Source organism: Vanessa atalanta, chromosome 28 (assembly GCF_905147765.1).
Source record: "Vanessa atalanta chromosome 28, ilVanAtal1.2, whole genome shotgun sequence".
Classification (NCBI taxonomy): Eukaryota; Metazoa; Arthropoda; class Insecta; order Lepidoptera; family Nymphalidae; genus Vanessa; species Vanessa atalanta.
In genome coordinates, this window is record NC_061898.1 from 3,844,952 (window position 1) to 3,861,468 (window position 16,517).

At 33.0% G+C, this 16,517-nt stretch overlaps 2 protein-coding genes across 3 annotated transcripts; one reads left to right on the plus strand and one right to left on the minus strand.

Moving 5' to 3' along the window:
* Positions 1-2,013: 2,013 nt before the first annotated feature.
* LOC125074797 (interleukin enhancer-binding factor 2 homolog) lies at positions 2,014-8,053 on the minus strand. 2 transcript variants are annotated; one of them, XM_047686224.1, is made up of 9 exons: positions 7,677-8,053; positions 6,709-6,837; positions 6,501-6,632; positions 5,600-5,752; positions 5,197-5,289; positions 3,967-4,109; positions 3,779-3,882; positions 2,936-3,001; positions 2,014-2,108 (listed from the first exon to the last, which is right to left on the minus strand). In XM_047686224.1, the coding sequence occupies exons 1-9, from the start codon at positions 7,848-7,850 to the stop codon at positions 2,074-2,076; spliced, it is 1,029 nt and encodes a 342-aa protein (XP_047542180.1). In that variant the 5' UTR covers positions 7,851-8,053; the 3' UTR covers positions 2,014-2,073. The 2 variants fall into 2 exon arrangements, with proteins under 2 accessions (XP_047542180.1, XP_047542179.1); XM_047686223.1 differs by having other exon boundaries at positions 2,936-3,105; positions 3,742-3,882.
* Positions 8,054-8,625: 572 nt separating this feature from the next.
* On the plus strand, positions 8,626-15,432 carry LOC125074800 (vesicle transport protein GOT1B). The gene is made up of 6 exons (XM_047686227.1): positions 8,626-8,786; positions 9,423-9,514; positions 12,595-12,773; positions 13,238-13,319; positions 14,004-14,042; positions 15,342-15,432. The coding sequence occupies exons 1-6, from the start codon at positions 8,762-8,764 to the stop codon at positions 15,354-15,356; spliced, it is 432 nt and encodes a 143-aa protein (XP_047542183.1). The 5' UTR covers positions 8,626-8,761; the 3' UTR covers positions 15,357-15,432.
* Positions 15,433-16,517: the final 1,085 nt, after the last annotated feature.

Genomic DNA, 16,517 nt, shown 5'->3' on the forward strand with positions numbered 1-16,517 from the left:
TTTTTTTTTTTTTTATTTTGTTTATAGTTTCCGCCTTCGTGTGACATAGGTTATTTCTGTATCCCTGACAAAGTATTCGTAAAATTCATCGTGATCGGTTGAGTACTTGAGTAGTTGAGAAGTGAAAGCGTAACAGACAAACAAACACATTTTCTCATTCATAATATTAGTTAGGTTAGAAATCCAAATGAAAATGTTTTGTATTAAAAAAAAAAAGTTAAATGACCGCTGTCAAATAAAAAATAAATATTAATTGTAAGTTGTCAAATGGGATAAATTTTTCGTGGTCGAATTACAATAGTATAAATTGAAATAAATAAGTTTCGGAATCAAAATAATGACAAAAGAAAGATTAGACGTCGGTACAATCACTGATAAAATCGATATCGAAGCTCGGTACAAACGATGCAAGCTACTAAATACAATACAACACATTGATATTGGCGGGAAAAAACGCGCGGACTATAGTTCGCCATTATCTCTGTCGTCTATATCGTGTTCGCCGAAATGCGATCGAAGTTTTTCGAGAAAAGACTTGGACGCGAAACTGAGCAAACTGTCCGTTACTACAAAGGTGTCCGGATACAATCCGGGACACGACGTCTTGTCTAAAAGGACATTGAAATTCAAGATGACGAAAACCAATCCGAATGTATTCGGGAACGTGGTGTTACGCTGATAAAATAACTAAAGTCTAGTGTTAAAAGTTCGTAATTACATTTGTAACTAACATCTAAAATGTATATTAACATTTTCCCAAACATTTAATGAATAATAAATTTATTTGTACTTAAACTAGCATTACTAATGTAAACTAAAAATGAATATATGTCCATTGTCCATTCTGATTAACAAAAGTAAGATCGATATTGACCCTTTTAGAACCAGCAATATTTAAACATAATTCTTTCCGTTTCATCTATATGTAAATAATAAAAAAAAAAAATATATAATTTATATTGAATTATTTATTGCGGTTGGAATTTATTTGACACACTAATATTATTTCGGTAGGTCAGAATGACAAAATCAATTCAAACCTTATAATAATTCTCCAACAAATATATTTCTCAATCCCTCGCAATAATTAAACACATTATTTATTATATATATTTCTAGTGACAGATCAATATCTTAAGAAAAGAAATAAACGTATTTACACTTGTCTTAAATATTATACTACATATAATAATATTAATTATAGTTTAACAATAATTAAACAATAATAATGTAATAATAGTGCATATCGATAGTATTGATAGCTCCCCATGACCAATACTGTTGATAGTGTAGCAAAACCATTACTTTTAACATAAACTCGAAAGTTTTTTACTATCGATAGCCAGTTATTTTTCGATAGTATTACTTTCTCTAGATAAGTTATTTAGTAAGCCAGGTAACAACAATATAGAAGTGTAAAATTTACATTATGACATACGACCGTCGAGGTCAAAATCCGCGTTTCAAAAAATAACAATAATCAATGATAAGTCAGGACCTCGATTCAAGAAACATTAACGAGAACTTTGACTTCGTCATTATCCTTTTCTTAAAATGCATTCACTGACACCAAAACTGTAATCCAAAAGTATCGATACTATCGATAGTATCAATAGTATCGATGCGACCTATAGTATTACCGTCATCAATAGTGTTGCTCACGGATAGCTATCGATACTATTGATCAAAACGACACTATCGATATCCCTGAATAGTTTTCGAGGTCAACTATCGAAAGTTCTGCAATGCTGGTAAATTGTCTTCGTTTATAACAGACTAGATGTCGCTCGCATTTTAGGTGTTGGTCGTCAGGTTAGGCATAAAAATAAGCTCTAGTACGTGGAGTTCAGACTTGCTTCATAAAAAAAACATCAAATTCATACAGTTAATGTCGCATTCGAATGGTCGATTAAAATTAGTATAGATTCAAAACAAACTTTTTCAACCAACGATAAAATCCTATTTATTATTACCAAACTAATTACTAAGGGAATCTTTAAATAAAATACTAGGTACTTAAATTATAAATTTATTAAAGGTTTTTTTAATAATATGTGTCCTTATGAACTAAAACTATGCGGCTACACCATCTTGCGTTCCTTCCTCATCTGGAACAAAAGTAAACTTAACTAAATAATACACTACTAATCGGGGTCTTGGGTAAGCATGTCTTGGGTCGCCACCACCCACTATTCACATATTCTACTGCCAAACAGCAATACTTAGTAATATTTTGCTCGGGTTTAAAGTGTTTACAAGGGAAATAACACCTTAATTCTCAAGTCTTTAAAGGATGGCTAATATTTCTTACAGCTCCCATGTCTATGGGCTGTGGTGTTAATTTACTGTAAGTAGTTTAATCGTCTTTCCACCTATTTTATATTTAAAAAAAATATATGATTCGCCCAGTGGTCGAATGTCGATATTTATCTTTTTACTTTTATTCCAATTTTTTTAATTGAACAAGAAAGTTAAATATAGCTACCGTACAGAAAAATATATCGGTTGATATATTAAGAAACTGCTCATTATACAATTATCCTGTCGCACGAGTTTTATGACAATTAGTTACATCGCATAGCTGAATCGGACACTTTTATTTTTTAAGTTTCAAGTAAATTTGCTGGGAACATATTTTGTTCATACTGATTGGACATCGCGTTGCATTCGACACTTTAGTATTAATTAGTATGAATTTAAATAAATAATTTTCTTCCAGGCCCTCCGGTTGTGTGATTCTTACCTAATTTAAAAAATAATATAACGTCTTCCTGACCACTTTCGGTCTTAGGGGAGACTAGTCAACTGTGCACTAAGTCAAGGGCGCACGATCAGCGTCTTTTCATATTTTTCAACGCATTGGACAGTACTTCCAATTGCCATCCAGTCCCAATTACTATTAATAACTAGCCTTGAATGCAGACATCGTCGTTACCTTTGTCGTCGGTGTCCATGGGCTCCGGCGTGTCGCTGTAGGCGGGCGCCAGCGGGGAGACCACGACGCCGTCCCACACCGTGATCTCAGTGGAGATGTCCTTGCCGCCCTCGAAGGCCTGCAGTCCCAGCACGTAGCGGTGACCTCCGCGAGCGACCACGCGCAGCAGTCTGCAGTTAGCGGGGATATCATTAAATTAAAGGACTTTATTATTGATGAGGTATGTTTACGTGTGTGTGCGAATGTATGTGGGATCACAGCGTAAAGAAAAACTACGGAAATCTCCCAAAATGTCGCTTTTCATGCCGTTCAGGCTTGTAATAAGCTAAATTAAGATTATTACAAGCCTGAACGGCATGTCTCAAGCGAGTGTATGACATCTATGTCAGTATGTATCAAAAAAGGGTACCATTGAAAACCAGCATTAGGTGTCCACACCTATGAATTGCTGAATGGTATACCTATTTGGGACACGTCACATACCTACATTGTACTTGTTCTTTTTCTTTATTTTTTTTTTTGTATCGTTACTTTTTTTTTATTGTTCATTTTATTTCTTTTTTTTTTGTGTAAATGATAAGTTATTAGTACTTAAGTTATTTTTTTTTATTATTATTATTTTTTACTTTTTATTTTGTACCTAATTGTCATTTTGTCCCAAATAAAAGTGTTCTTTCTTTCTATCTTGGGCTCGCCCCACTGATTCCACACGATTGACCGGTCTAGAAGTTAGTTGGGCGACTCGTAGTATTTTACGGTGTGGTGGTACTGTGTTCGTGTGTGAGGAACAAGCGGGCAGCACTCACGTCTGCGCGGTGGCGGCGGCGTGGTCCTGCGCCACGAGGTCCAGCGCGGTGTGGGCGCGCGAGTGCGCCGCCTCGCAGGGGTCCGGCAGCCCCGCGCAGCCCGGCAGGAACAGCCCCCCGGCCAGCAGCGACAGCGCTCGCCTGACATATTCATTATCGATATATTAATAGATGGTTTATATAACATGATATGTATCAATGTATGTGTAATAGATGTATCGCTACCTGAAAGCCACATTGATAGGCAGCGCTTGCCTCGCTGGATTGTTCATGATGCAGTGGTGTGCGAGCAGGTCTATCATCCAGGGGGTCAGGGGTTCGAGGCCGGCGTGACGCGCGCACATGTCGCGAAGGAGACGGATCAATACCTGTGAAGATGAAAACATAGTTTAAAATTCTAAACTCAATACAGTTATTGTCACATTAGTTATTAATGTTAAGTGCTCAGTGTTAAGTTGACGGTGTAACTTTTTCAATAAATAAATAATATACTATGGATTTACGAAAAAATTGCGTTTTGAACGTCGGCGAAACTATTACCGAAACCTTGGAAGTAAAATTAAAGTGGAAATAAGTATCCAAGTGTAATAGTGTTGTATTATAAATAAAGATATATTAATCATAAACTCTCAGTAGTGCACAATATAGCTGAGTTACAAACAAATCGCATGAAATACGGAAATCTAAGGTTTGTTTATAGATGTATAGGCTATAAAGGTTTTAGTATATAATATTTCACTCGAGTTAGGCTATTGACGTGACAGGCGAGCATTGTCTTTTATATCAATCACTAAATTAAATTTAAAAAAAAGGATTATTCGTGCGCAAACTGTTTAGAATTAGTGAGTTTAGATATTACTTGAGAATCACCTCCTGTCTATTAAGAAATAAGTCACATAAAAAATACTAAATTTCTATTGGCAGTTTGTCTAAGATAATTTACGTACCACATGGTGGTCATTATTTACTTTCACCATCAATAAGTGTATGCTTCTACATTGAATAAATTATTCTATAACTAAAACATTTTTTTTTTTTTATAGCCCGGGAGGGCAAATGACTCTGCTCCACCTGATGGTAAGTGGTAGTAGAGTCCAAACGCGACGACGGCTAGTGCAGTTGGGAAAGGTGATCTGCTCTAGCCGCCCCCGCCTTGCCGGCCCGCAAGATGCCTCTTCACGCCTCGCTTGAAAGAACCCAGGTCATAAGAGGAGGGGAATACGTGCGCTGGTAAAGAATTCCATGTTTTGGAAGTGCGACAAAGAAAAGAGTTGCCAAATTTCTTTGTACGCGATGGAATTGATGTCACAGTTAGGCGGTGACATCGAGAACCAGCACGCGTGGACTTGTGAAGGAAAGGGGAAGCAGGAATAAGGGAGAATAGTTCCTCTAAGCACTCGCCGTGACACATTCGATAGAAAGATATTGTCATTATAGAGTATATAATTTATTTACCTTAATAGAAGAATGGTGAGCATTCTCTTCGAACCAACGGCTGTGTCTGATGGCTGCGAGGTGACTGCTGATCACTTTGTAGTCCAAATGCACCTGAATTTATAATTAAAAAATATATACAAACTCTTTGGCATAGACCGTCACAGAGACAAAGATAGCTCAATGGGTAGAACGCATGAATCCGAACTGATCTTTGCAGGTTTGAACTTGGACAAGTACCACTGAACTTATATATGCTTAAATTTTGTCTATATTTTATCTTGTTAAATGGCAGTACAAGAAAATATTGTAAAAAAAACATACATGTGTATTACCAACCCTCATTGGAACTATGTAACTACAAATTATATTTAATCGCATAGTCACTGTTAAACTATATCTTTATATGTGGAACTTGGGGTACCTCCGGCTCCAGCTTGCGCAGGTTCTGATGCAATGTGGTGACCAAAACGCGCACTGCGGCCGCCGCCGTCACCGTGAACCCGCGCTCGTGGCTCGCACACGTGACCGGCGACAGGCCCTCAGCACGCATCAGCTTGTTCAGCTCCTCGTTCACCTGTGACAAGACTTATGTGTCAAGGTTGCCAAAAAAACAAAATGTGTCGTAAAATAACAAATGAAATATCATTATTAAAAACATCTCTAGATACTACACTTAGCTACAAGTGGTACATTTTTTTCATTCCTTTTTTTTTTATAAGTAATTATAAAAGATGTTTACATTCTCCCTCCTCAAGTCCCCATTCTATAAATATTAAATGTCTGTGTGATAGTTATGTGATGATTACTATAGAAACTTCTAATATTACATTTGTTTTCAATATTGTACTAATTTTGTACATAAGAGGAAAGTGAAAGTGTCACCGGTAACCGAGAAGCTATCTGGACAACGACTGTCTTGGTATGGGAATGTTATGCGGAGGAATGAGGACCATGTTGTGAGAAAGGTTTTGAGTATGGATGTGGATGGATATAGAGGTAGGGGACGACCCAAGAAACGATGGATGGATTGTGTGAAAAACAATATGGTTAGGAAGAATGTTACTTGTGAGATGACGTCTGACAGAGAAGTATGGAAGAAGAAGACATGCTGCGCCGAACCCAAGTAAAATTGGGATAAGGGCAGGAGGATGATGATATAATCATAATTAATTTAATTTTGTATTCCTGGCCAAAGGTATCAGTTCTACTACTGCTTCCTACATAATGTTAATATAATTGTGCACAATTGAAAGACTATTTTAATATCATTTTTTAATTGTTTCTATTAGTCTTTAGTGGTTAAAAGGGCTTAAATGACATACCTTATTTGAAAGACCCTCCACAGCCTCCTTAGTGGGTAAAGTCTTCATAATTACAACTATATCTGCTACGTTCTTTCCTGCCATCATAGTGCCTTTCTTATATGAGCCGACTTGACGTACTTCTTCCAATTGCTGTAAATAACCAAAACATATATAAATATATAAAATGTAACAATAAAGGCGATTAAATTTATATATTTCGACTTACACAAGCTGCAAAGTCTCCCGGTGCCACAACCAAGTTGTCAAGTACAGTCTGCAGTTTTGTGATGAGACTCAGCACAGCGGCCTGTTCCGTTGGTGTCGGGCATAGCTCTGTATGTCTTTTGAGAAGTGCCTGGTTTATAAAAAATCAATTTTTGATCATATTACTATAAATCAATGTATACAATATTAATTTATTTACACTGCTAATATATTAAATAAATATAAGATACATTGATTAGAATGATAGGAATAATGAGAATAAGCCGGACAAAATTTTGTTAAGAAACATACGAGTTAAAAATATATACAACACAACTATTATTGCTTACAAGCAATTTATTATACACTACTCATTATAATAATACATAAAATAAATAGATAGATCGACATTATTACACCAATAATTATTCAATACCAATTACTAATGTTCAAAAGTGAAATACATTAATGAGGCAATTTTTATGTTATAATAATCTTCCAAGTTATAGAATATAAATCTTATGAATCACTCTGTATAATAGGCAAATGGTTTAATAAAGAAAAATAATTTAGTAGTAAGGGAGTCGAAGTGGTTCCTCGATTTAAATATTGATGGAATTACAGTCTTCAATTTTGCAGATAAAATGGTAACTTAATTATTTATCGGAATATAATGTAATATTGATTAATTTAATCTTATAAAATGAATATATTAAAGTTTGTTTTGCAAGTTAACAACAACTACATGACCGTTAGGTTTGTCGGTGGCATTAATACGTAAGTATCGTAATGTCCAACAGTCTGTATTTGTTATAGTTTCGTTTTGTACATTTACAATAAAATACAGGTAAAGTTATTTGCCGGTAAAATAATTGATGGATATATATATATTATCAGTGCTTATTGGCAGTCTAGTTATACTGGATTTTACTTGATGTTGATTTAATTTTGACGATAATAATATATTACTAGTAATAATGAATTGTGTACCTGTGTCAAAGCGGAATCGTCTGGTGCAGGTTTGCATCTAGGAAAGGCGGGTTCTGCGAGAATTAGGTCAAAAGGGGGTCTTAGCATTAATACACGAGGTCTACTGAAAGGTGGACGGCCCATTCCACCTCGACCTGGCATCCCTCTGCCTCCGCGACCGGCACCTCGTACCATTGCAACAAACTCGTAACTACGAACACTTGTTCGATATAAATATTTTTATCCTTATATCTTTACGATCAAACTTTAAAAACACTACAGCATTAAGTATTTTTTTTATTTCACACTATATAATAACAATTTCGAGTGTTTCTTGTATAATGAAAATGATAAAACAAAAACGAGACGCTAACTTTCACTGTAAATTGATTATTTCGTTGAGGTTAGAAATTGTCTATGGAATTGTTCTATGCACAGATTATAAAAAAATTTGTTTAATATTAAAAGATAATGTTACCATAATTAATATAATTATTATTATATGATTCTGGGTTAGGATGGGATTAAAATATATCTTTTTTTATATTTATAAATCTTTTATTCCCATAATAATTATTTATATTAGTTTATACAAAAAGAAAAATTGCTGTGATACATATGATGTGACTGTACTTATGAAAATATATTTATTAATGAATTGTATTAAATGGTATTTCAATTATATGTATTTTTTAAATATAACAATTATTATTTTCTCATTTCAAAGTCACTAAATATATTATTTTTTTTGAAGTATCTCAATCTATGATGTCAGTTTTACTGTAAGTCAACATATCAATGTTCCTTACTATAGTAATCATTTTAAATTAGAAAATTTCTTTCTAATTTTCCCTAGGACTACTAGTTGATACAACTAAACATATAAAAAATATCTTAAAAGAAAGATTTTGTCTATGACCAAAACCTAATCAAAACAACATGACGTACAGTATACAACAGTGACAGTGACAGTTCTAAATTTCGATTGCAAATATGACGTGGTGTAAAAGGTTATAAACTTGTTTAAATTTGTATTTACAAATGTATTTAGCTAAGTAACTAATAATAGTTATCGTAATAGTCATTGCTTTAATATAGGCTTCAAAATGATTGAAATAACGGACACACAAAGTGAGTATATGTAAAAAGATTCACATTATCATTGTATTTGTATCAAATAAATTGATAAAATAACTATTTTATCACTGAGCAGGCATCTGTAATTTGATCCTATGTGTGTAATTGTTGCTTAGCTAAAATATTTTCGAACTATTCTGAGAACGATTAAGTCATTAGGCATTTTTACGAATTATAACGAAAAAATCAATTATTTTGCGAACATATTGTTATTCTTGACCTTTATTAATTTATCAAAATAACGAAAATAATTTACCAATTTTTTTTTATATCGTTTTTTAAGTTCACAGTCTTTAGCAATACTTAAAAAAACAATGTATGTTCAACTGTTTTAATGAATACTGATATTAGTGGATTAAGAAAATATTCATTGCAGGTTCATTTATCATTGTAAATATACTATTTAGACCAAAAAGAAACTCCAGTTTCTTTCACTAGTTCACATGAGGTGTTTTTTCTGAACCAATATTTTTTTTTTTATTGACTTTTAACACTCCATAACAAAGTGTAGTGCTCTTATATTTAATAAAGTTTTTTTGAATTTAGATTGTGTCATATTTAAACTTGGAGATGTGTCATATTTGTCATATTGGAGAATTGTAAAATTTATAAATAAATATAACTTTGCAGAGATCGGAGTCGGCTTGGCCGGCTTTGGCATGACATTCCTATTCCTCGGAGTGTTACTGCTGTTTGATAAAGGTTTACTCGCAATCGGTAATGTAAGTACAAATGTTACACTTATTTTAAACTTGTGCTGTACTTGTTTTATTTGAGTTAGATTTGTATTTCGTTAAAAGATTATAATTACTTATATGCCTAAATAGTGATTAACAATTAAATGGTATGTAGTCAATCAATCAAAATTTGTTTTTTAATTATCTTGAAAGTGAATTTTTAAGATATTATATATATTGTAGGTAGGTAATTATAAAAGGGGTGGTGTTAAGGACCATAAAATGGAAATGAAATAAAATAAAACAAATGATGTCTTTGCCATTAATAATGGGAAAAATAACCTTGATCTTTATTTGTAAATCTATCCCCATAGCTTCTTGATAAGCATGATACAAGATGTTCAATGTGGGCTAGAAAAGTGTTTTGTACCCCCATTTGTGTTAAATAGTCATCAAAACTTGACTTTCAATAATATTTCACATTCTGATGTTTTACAATTATTCGGAAGGATCATACTTTCGAGTGCACACCAAACGTGCAAAATGTAAAACCCGATGTACTTATCAATGGGGAATCGATGGATCCAGTTGAAACAACTGAATTTCTTGGCCTTACTCTTGATGCCAAATTACAGTGGCTCCCCCATATAAACGGATTGGCGGGTAGACTGAGTTCTGCGGCATTTGCGGTCAAAAAAATTAGATTATTTACCGATGTTGATACGGCTCGCCTAGTTTATTTCAGTTACTTTCACAGTATAATGTCGTACGGTATTATGCTTTGGGGTAACGCAGCCGCTATCCATACTATATTTGTGCTGCAGAGGAGGGCTATTCGCGCAATCTATAACCTGGGAGCCAAGGAATCTTTGAGGTATAAATTTAAAGAAATTAAGATATTGACTGTTGCTTCTCAATATATATTCTGTAATGTTTTGTATGTACGGAAAAATATTAATGTTTTTATGAGAAAATGTGATTCTCATAACGTTGGTACAAGGAACAAACACAATCTTGTTACTCCTGTTACTCGACTGCATAGAGTCAGTAACTCTTTTGTGGGGCAATGTATACGCTTCTACAACAGGATCCCAGAAAGCGTTCAAAATGCTTCTGTTGCGAAATTTAAAAAAATTGTTAAGGAACGCTTGTGTGCGAAAGGTTACTATACAATTAGTGAGTTTATGTTTGATAGCACACCTTGGGAATGAAACGATCGCCTCCTGGCTGTTTCTACTCATATATAATTATGTATATAATTAATTTGACGTAAAAAAAAAAAAAAGTCCCGCTGAGTTTCTTTCGCCGGTTCTTCTCAGGTCAGGGTGTTTTCTTTTCCGAACCGGTGGTAGTGTTTAACTTGACAATCAATAAGAAAGTGTAATACTTCTATATTGAATAAAGGAATTTGAGTTTGAGTTTGAGTTTGAGTGTAGATTATGATACTCTGTTAATATCCTTTAAATGCCCAAAAACTGTGACCACTATGTTTTTGGTTGATTATGAGATTTAAAACTTTAGTAGGGCGGAGTACCTCTTTATATGCCATTATCTACTTGCTGTACTGAGTACTGGGAGACGTCAATTTGTTTGTTTTTGACGTAGCATAAGCTACTCTTAAGCTAGATTACTCTACTAATTGACTTGACAGCTTGACTTTTGCACTGACTTATGTCATGTTGATATTATCATATAGATTCCTCGAAATTCATCATCATCATCCTCCTGCCCTTATCCTAATTTACTTGGGATCGGCGCAGCATGTCTTCTTCTTCCATACTTCCCTATCTGACGTCATCTCACAAGTAACATTCTTACCAGCAATATCATGTTTTTATTGGTCGTCCCCTTCCTCTATATCCATCCACGTTCATGCTCAAGACCTAATAGATTCCTCGAAATTATGGTGTCCAATTATTACTCGACATTACGAATAATGGTTTTAAAGTGGCGTGGTCTTTTCGAATGTTTAACAGAACAGGATATTGAGCTTCAATATCACTTATTATGTTTGAGCAAGTTCTTCTTTCTTGTGCAATTATTCTATCACAGAGCTAAGTTAAATTTTCTCTATTACTGCAGATGTATTCTGATTGTCATGTTTATTGAATGACATTGCCTCTTAAGCGAATGTGGACACAAAGTTAAACATTTACGGTACATGATTGTACTGATTTGTAAAGTGTTGCCAATTCCTTAAGTAACATTGAATAAGCCATCAAGTCTTCCAATATATTCCGTGGCCTGTTGGCCTTAATGTAATTTTTTATGAAAAATAGAGTATTACATTAGTCTGTCGCTTAAAATACGAAAACAAAACAAATGCACTCTGAATACATATTTCTTAATTTATAATGTCAATAACGGTTATCTAACCAAAAAAAAAGTATTACGTGATTTTGTATCAGTTTTAATTCCGCTTTCAATGCAAGTTTATTTTCATTACGAGAAACATTAATTGTAATTTATTTAATGCTAGCAACACTACGTTCACCTAATATTATAAAACCCTGCCCTTATTCCATTTATGTCTGGATCGTTTCTAGTGTTAATCGAAATGAATTTGACAGATCAACAGCTGGTCTGGCCTTTACAATTTCTTACGTCGGTTCATTCACAACCGTTGAGGCGCTTCATACCAGCGCTTAATCCAATAGTGCTTTGGAAAAAGTCAGTTCTTGTTGTAACCACAACTATGATGTCAATATTCAATTATACCGGAAACATACACTGGATATAGTTCAAATGTTTTTTTATGTATTAAGAGATATAGTCCCATTATTACAGTAAAAAAAAAATGAGCTCAAATAAATTATAAATAAATTTTCAATTATGGCAATCCAGAATATTTGTCACCCACGACATGTATTTTCAATGAAAAGATTCGTTGTGGTGGTATTTTTTAAAATTATGCCGTCTCTACTAACATAAATTTGACCCACATTTATGTTAGTAGAGACAGCAAAAAAAAATATATAATCATTTTTTTTCTGATAAAACTATTGATATTATGTTGATGGAATTAATTATTACAATCCAATCCAGAAACGATTCGTTATGTACTATAACAAATCGTTTCTTGAATATAGTAATATTTGACATTTTAATGATTCGAATTTTTCCAGATTCTCTTCATAAGTGGCCTTGCTTGCGTCATAGGGCTCCAAAGGACATTCTTCTTTTTCTTTCAAAGGCACAAAGTGAAGGCGTCAGTCGCTTTCTTCGGTGGCATCACTGTCGTATTGCTTGGCTGGCCAATGTTTGGCATGATAGCGGAAATATATGGATTTCTACTTCTATTTAGGTAATGTAACAGTGAAACCCATCGTTCGGCTAACGATTCTTCTGTTGAAGAGATGAGCCTGGAGCTTATTCCGCCAATCTAAAGTCGGTTAGGGAACATCAATGTAGATTTCCAGGCAGTTATCCTCACGGTGTTATTTTTCACCACTAAGCATGAGAATTTTAAACTAAAATTAAGTACCTGATTATCATCTTGCCAACTGCCAATTGCCAACAATGGAATTGTTGCTAAGTATTACAAGCAATTAAATTAAAGGTAGACGATTAGTCTGACCAGATTAAATCACTACTAGTAAATCAGGAGGGATGTTTTGTAATGTATACCAAAACCCTCCCAGACATGTATCTGTATTCTTAACAATTGACGTGACAAATATTCTCATGATTGTCATATGTTAAAATTTGGAGCTGCAGAGAATTAAAAATCGGTTGGGAACACTTCCTAATGCCAATAATTGATTACAGAGGGTTCCTGCCGGCCGCTGTCAATTTCCTCAGAATGATGCCAGTACTGGGTTCGCTTTTAAGCTTACCGATTATACGAGGGGTGAGTGTGACCATATAAAAAAATTAAAAAGCGTTTATTTATTCGTTTTTTATACATTTAAGTTATTCAATCTTGCTGCGGCCGCGTTAATAAAACTTATATATACTCAAACTGTCAAACCTTTTTAACCTCGAAGTGTGATTCAAAAAAGAGTACTAGCCTATGTCCTTTATCAGAACTCAAACTATCTTCAGATTAAATTTGATCCAAATCGGTTCAGCGAATTTAGAAGAGGTAACTTAGAAAGATTTAAAGGACTTACTTTCATATATACAGATATATATTATTTGTATTGGCAAATGAAATATCAGTTTTTTACCCTACTGTATAAATCGCGGCCTCAATCAGAATGAGACGGAACTTTGTCACAATAATACGACAGTTCTCGAGCGGAGGAGCGTTAGCAAAGAATTTCTGAACAATTATTATGCGGTGTCTATGTATGTTGAGATATATTTTTTTAAATGTCACAATATGTGTAACAAATGTGCGAAATACTCACATAAGCAATAACGTCTCGAGCATCGGGTGTCTCAGTTGCAAAACGTCGGATCCCATTCTGGGTTATAAAGAGCAGACTATAAATTATCATTTTGATCGAATGTATTTTATAACAATAGTGTTTTTTATGCTACATAGTTGAATTAAGGTTGATTTAACATTATATTTTGATTATCTTTTCAGATCGTCGACAGGATAGCCGGCGACAACGGCCGGAATATGGTATGATAATGTTGCCATACCAAAAATAGACTACAGTGTAAAAATATATTATCTGTGAAAGTGTGGATGTGGCCATTATGTGTGCATATGATTTTAATAAAGAACTGGGCTAGCTATAAGTATTATTTTGTTATTACATAATAATAAAAATTAATAAATGTATTTTAATTCAACCGGTACAATGAGCTATTTGACGTTTTTATTTTAATACGACTTCATTTTTTATGGCTTTGTGAGTTTGTGAAACTAATTTGAGCGAATGTAGTTGCTTTTGAAAACTAAATAAAAGCAATTAAATATAATAGTTTGATTAAAATCGGGTGAGGGTAGGGTAGAGAGCTGGGATTAGTCCTCAGACTGTCATTTGATATAAAACTAATTAAATAATTTATTAAGAATCAAATTTTTATCCTTATTTGAACTCTTAGTGTTCTGAAAATATTTTATTGGACAAAAAACACCAGACAAATTTTCATTTAATGAGATATAATTTGAGGAATGGTTTAATAATTTTAGTTAATATGTAATTATGGTTAATATAGAATATAAAATTGTAATAAAATAAATTTTAACGTTCAACGTATTTGCAAAGTAAATTGTATTATTAACACTAGTTAGTTATTGTCTTATTAAAGTACTAATTATACAATATACTGATACAACAACCTTACTCTAATATGCCCTGGCGTATTGGGCTTTAGCTCCACTGGTATATGTTTTGATTTTCGATATATAGTAGTCAAGCTCACCGTTTATACGTACAACACAAAAAAATAAAATACTATTCTTGCCGAACAATTTAAGATATTATTTTTCGAAATCCAAAACCCAAAGCATAAAAAATTAAAAATCCTAAACTATACTTCAGAAACTAGTAGACGTCTAGTATTTGGCGCCATTTTTTATGTACAGATTAATAATTTCAATTCATTAAAAATATTTTCTCACTAGATGGCGTTGATAGTATTTAACTCATTTTTTTACAGCTCAAAATATAATATGCGTCATCTTCAATATTACAACAATATTTTTGAGTTTCCTAATTTCTACTTTAGAATTATCTTATTGCAATGTTAATTGTGTTGATTACTTAACATAATTATACCTCTTTTTCATCCGTTGTACTTTTTTACTTACAACTAAATTAGAATCTTTGCACTAAGATAGTTTTAAATAATAATTAGGATCAACGTATAAATTTAAATTATCTTTATATATTAACAGAGAAACCTTTTAATAAAACGCTATTGATTTTTTAAAGTTTTTTATTTTATTTATAAAGTAACAATTTTTCAACAGGACGGAGCGACATAGCACGGTATCGCTGCAAACATCTTACAACAAACTTCACATTCCAACACACTTTTAAAATATATTATGACATTCAAGCAACAGTTGTTTTTTTTTCATTCTTTCTTATTAAAGGACACAGATTAATAATAATTTAGGATCAGAATAAATATTTTGAATTTATCTAGTATAAATGTTTGCTAATAAAACCTTTTTTTTAAATACTTACTTTTATATTTATTTTTTATTTTACACACGAGTTTTGTTTACATTTTTAATACTAGCCCTGAATTCCAAACTAGCTTTCGGTGGGGTTGGAGGTTCTCAGTTCCTTCCCAGATTTTAGATACATAATTATTGTTAAATAAAAACACAAAAAAGAATGATTTACCAATCTAAGTAATTAATTAAAATTAGAATTACTTCTATGTGAGCAAAAACCCACCACCTTCCACCACCATCCACCACCATCTACCACCGGTTCGGAATTTAGCTCCTCGGAGAAGAGCCGGCGAAAGAAACTCAGCGGGATTTTTTTTTTTTTAAGTTAGCCAAGTTCCTTATTTTCTATTTAGTATTAAGTTTGTTATATGATTATTATATTGCTTAAACTTAACACCAACGAATATTCTACATAAATATTTTATCAGCTTAAGCTTAATTAAAATTAATCAAATTAGCTATAAAGATGAAATAAAATGAATGTGTAAGGTGGGCAAATCCTCTTTCTAGGTGAAACTTAAGACTTCCGTCGACTTCCTTCTGTGGGTCAGATTTAGAACCCGCGACTTTTGCTTATTATGTAGTAACGTAGAAGAATAAACACATTAATGGATAAACAATACATAAGGTTTTAAATTGCACAGTTGTAAAACGAATCTTTAAAATGTATAAATTTCAGTATCAAGAAATAAGCATTCCGAATATAATTTCATTTATTTTCAAATTCAAAACGAAGGTTAAATTAATCAATTTATTTAGAACTGCGTTACGAACAACGCAATTTCATAATTTATAATTTATCTGTTTGATAGATATGACGGAAAAAATGGCGGGAATGTAATGATGTTTATTATGATTTTAATATAGTTGTGACGTACAATTTTTTGGAAAAACTTTTCATGGGGTATGTGGGACTCGCCGTAGCTGAGAACGCCTGGTGCAGGTAACATATCGGAATATCTA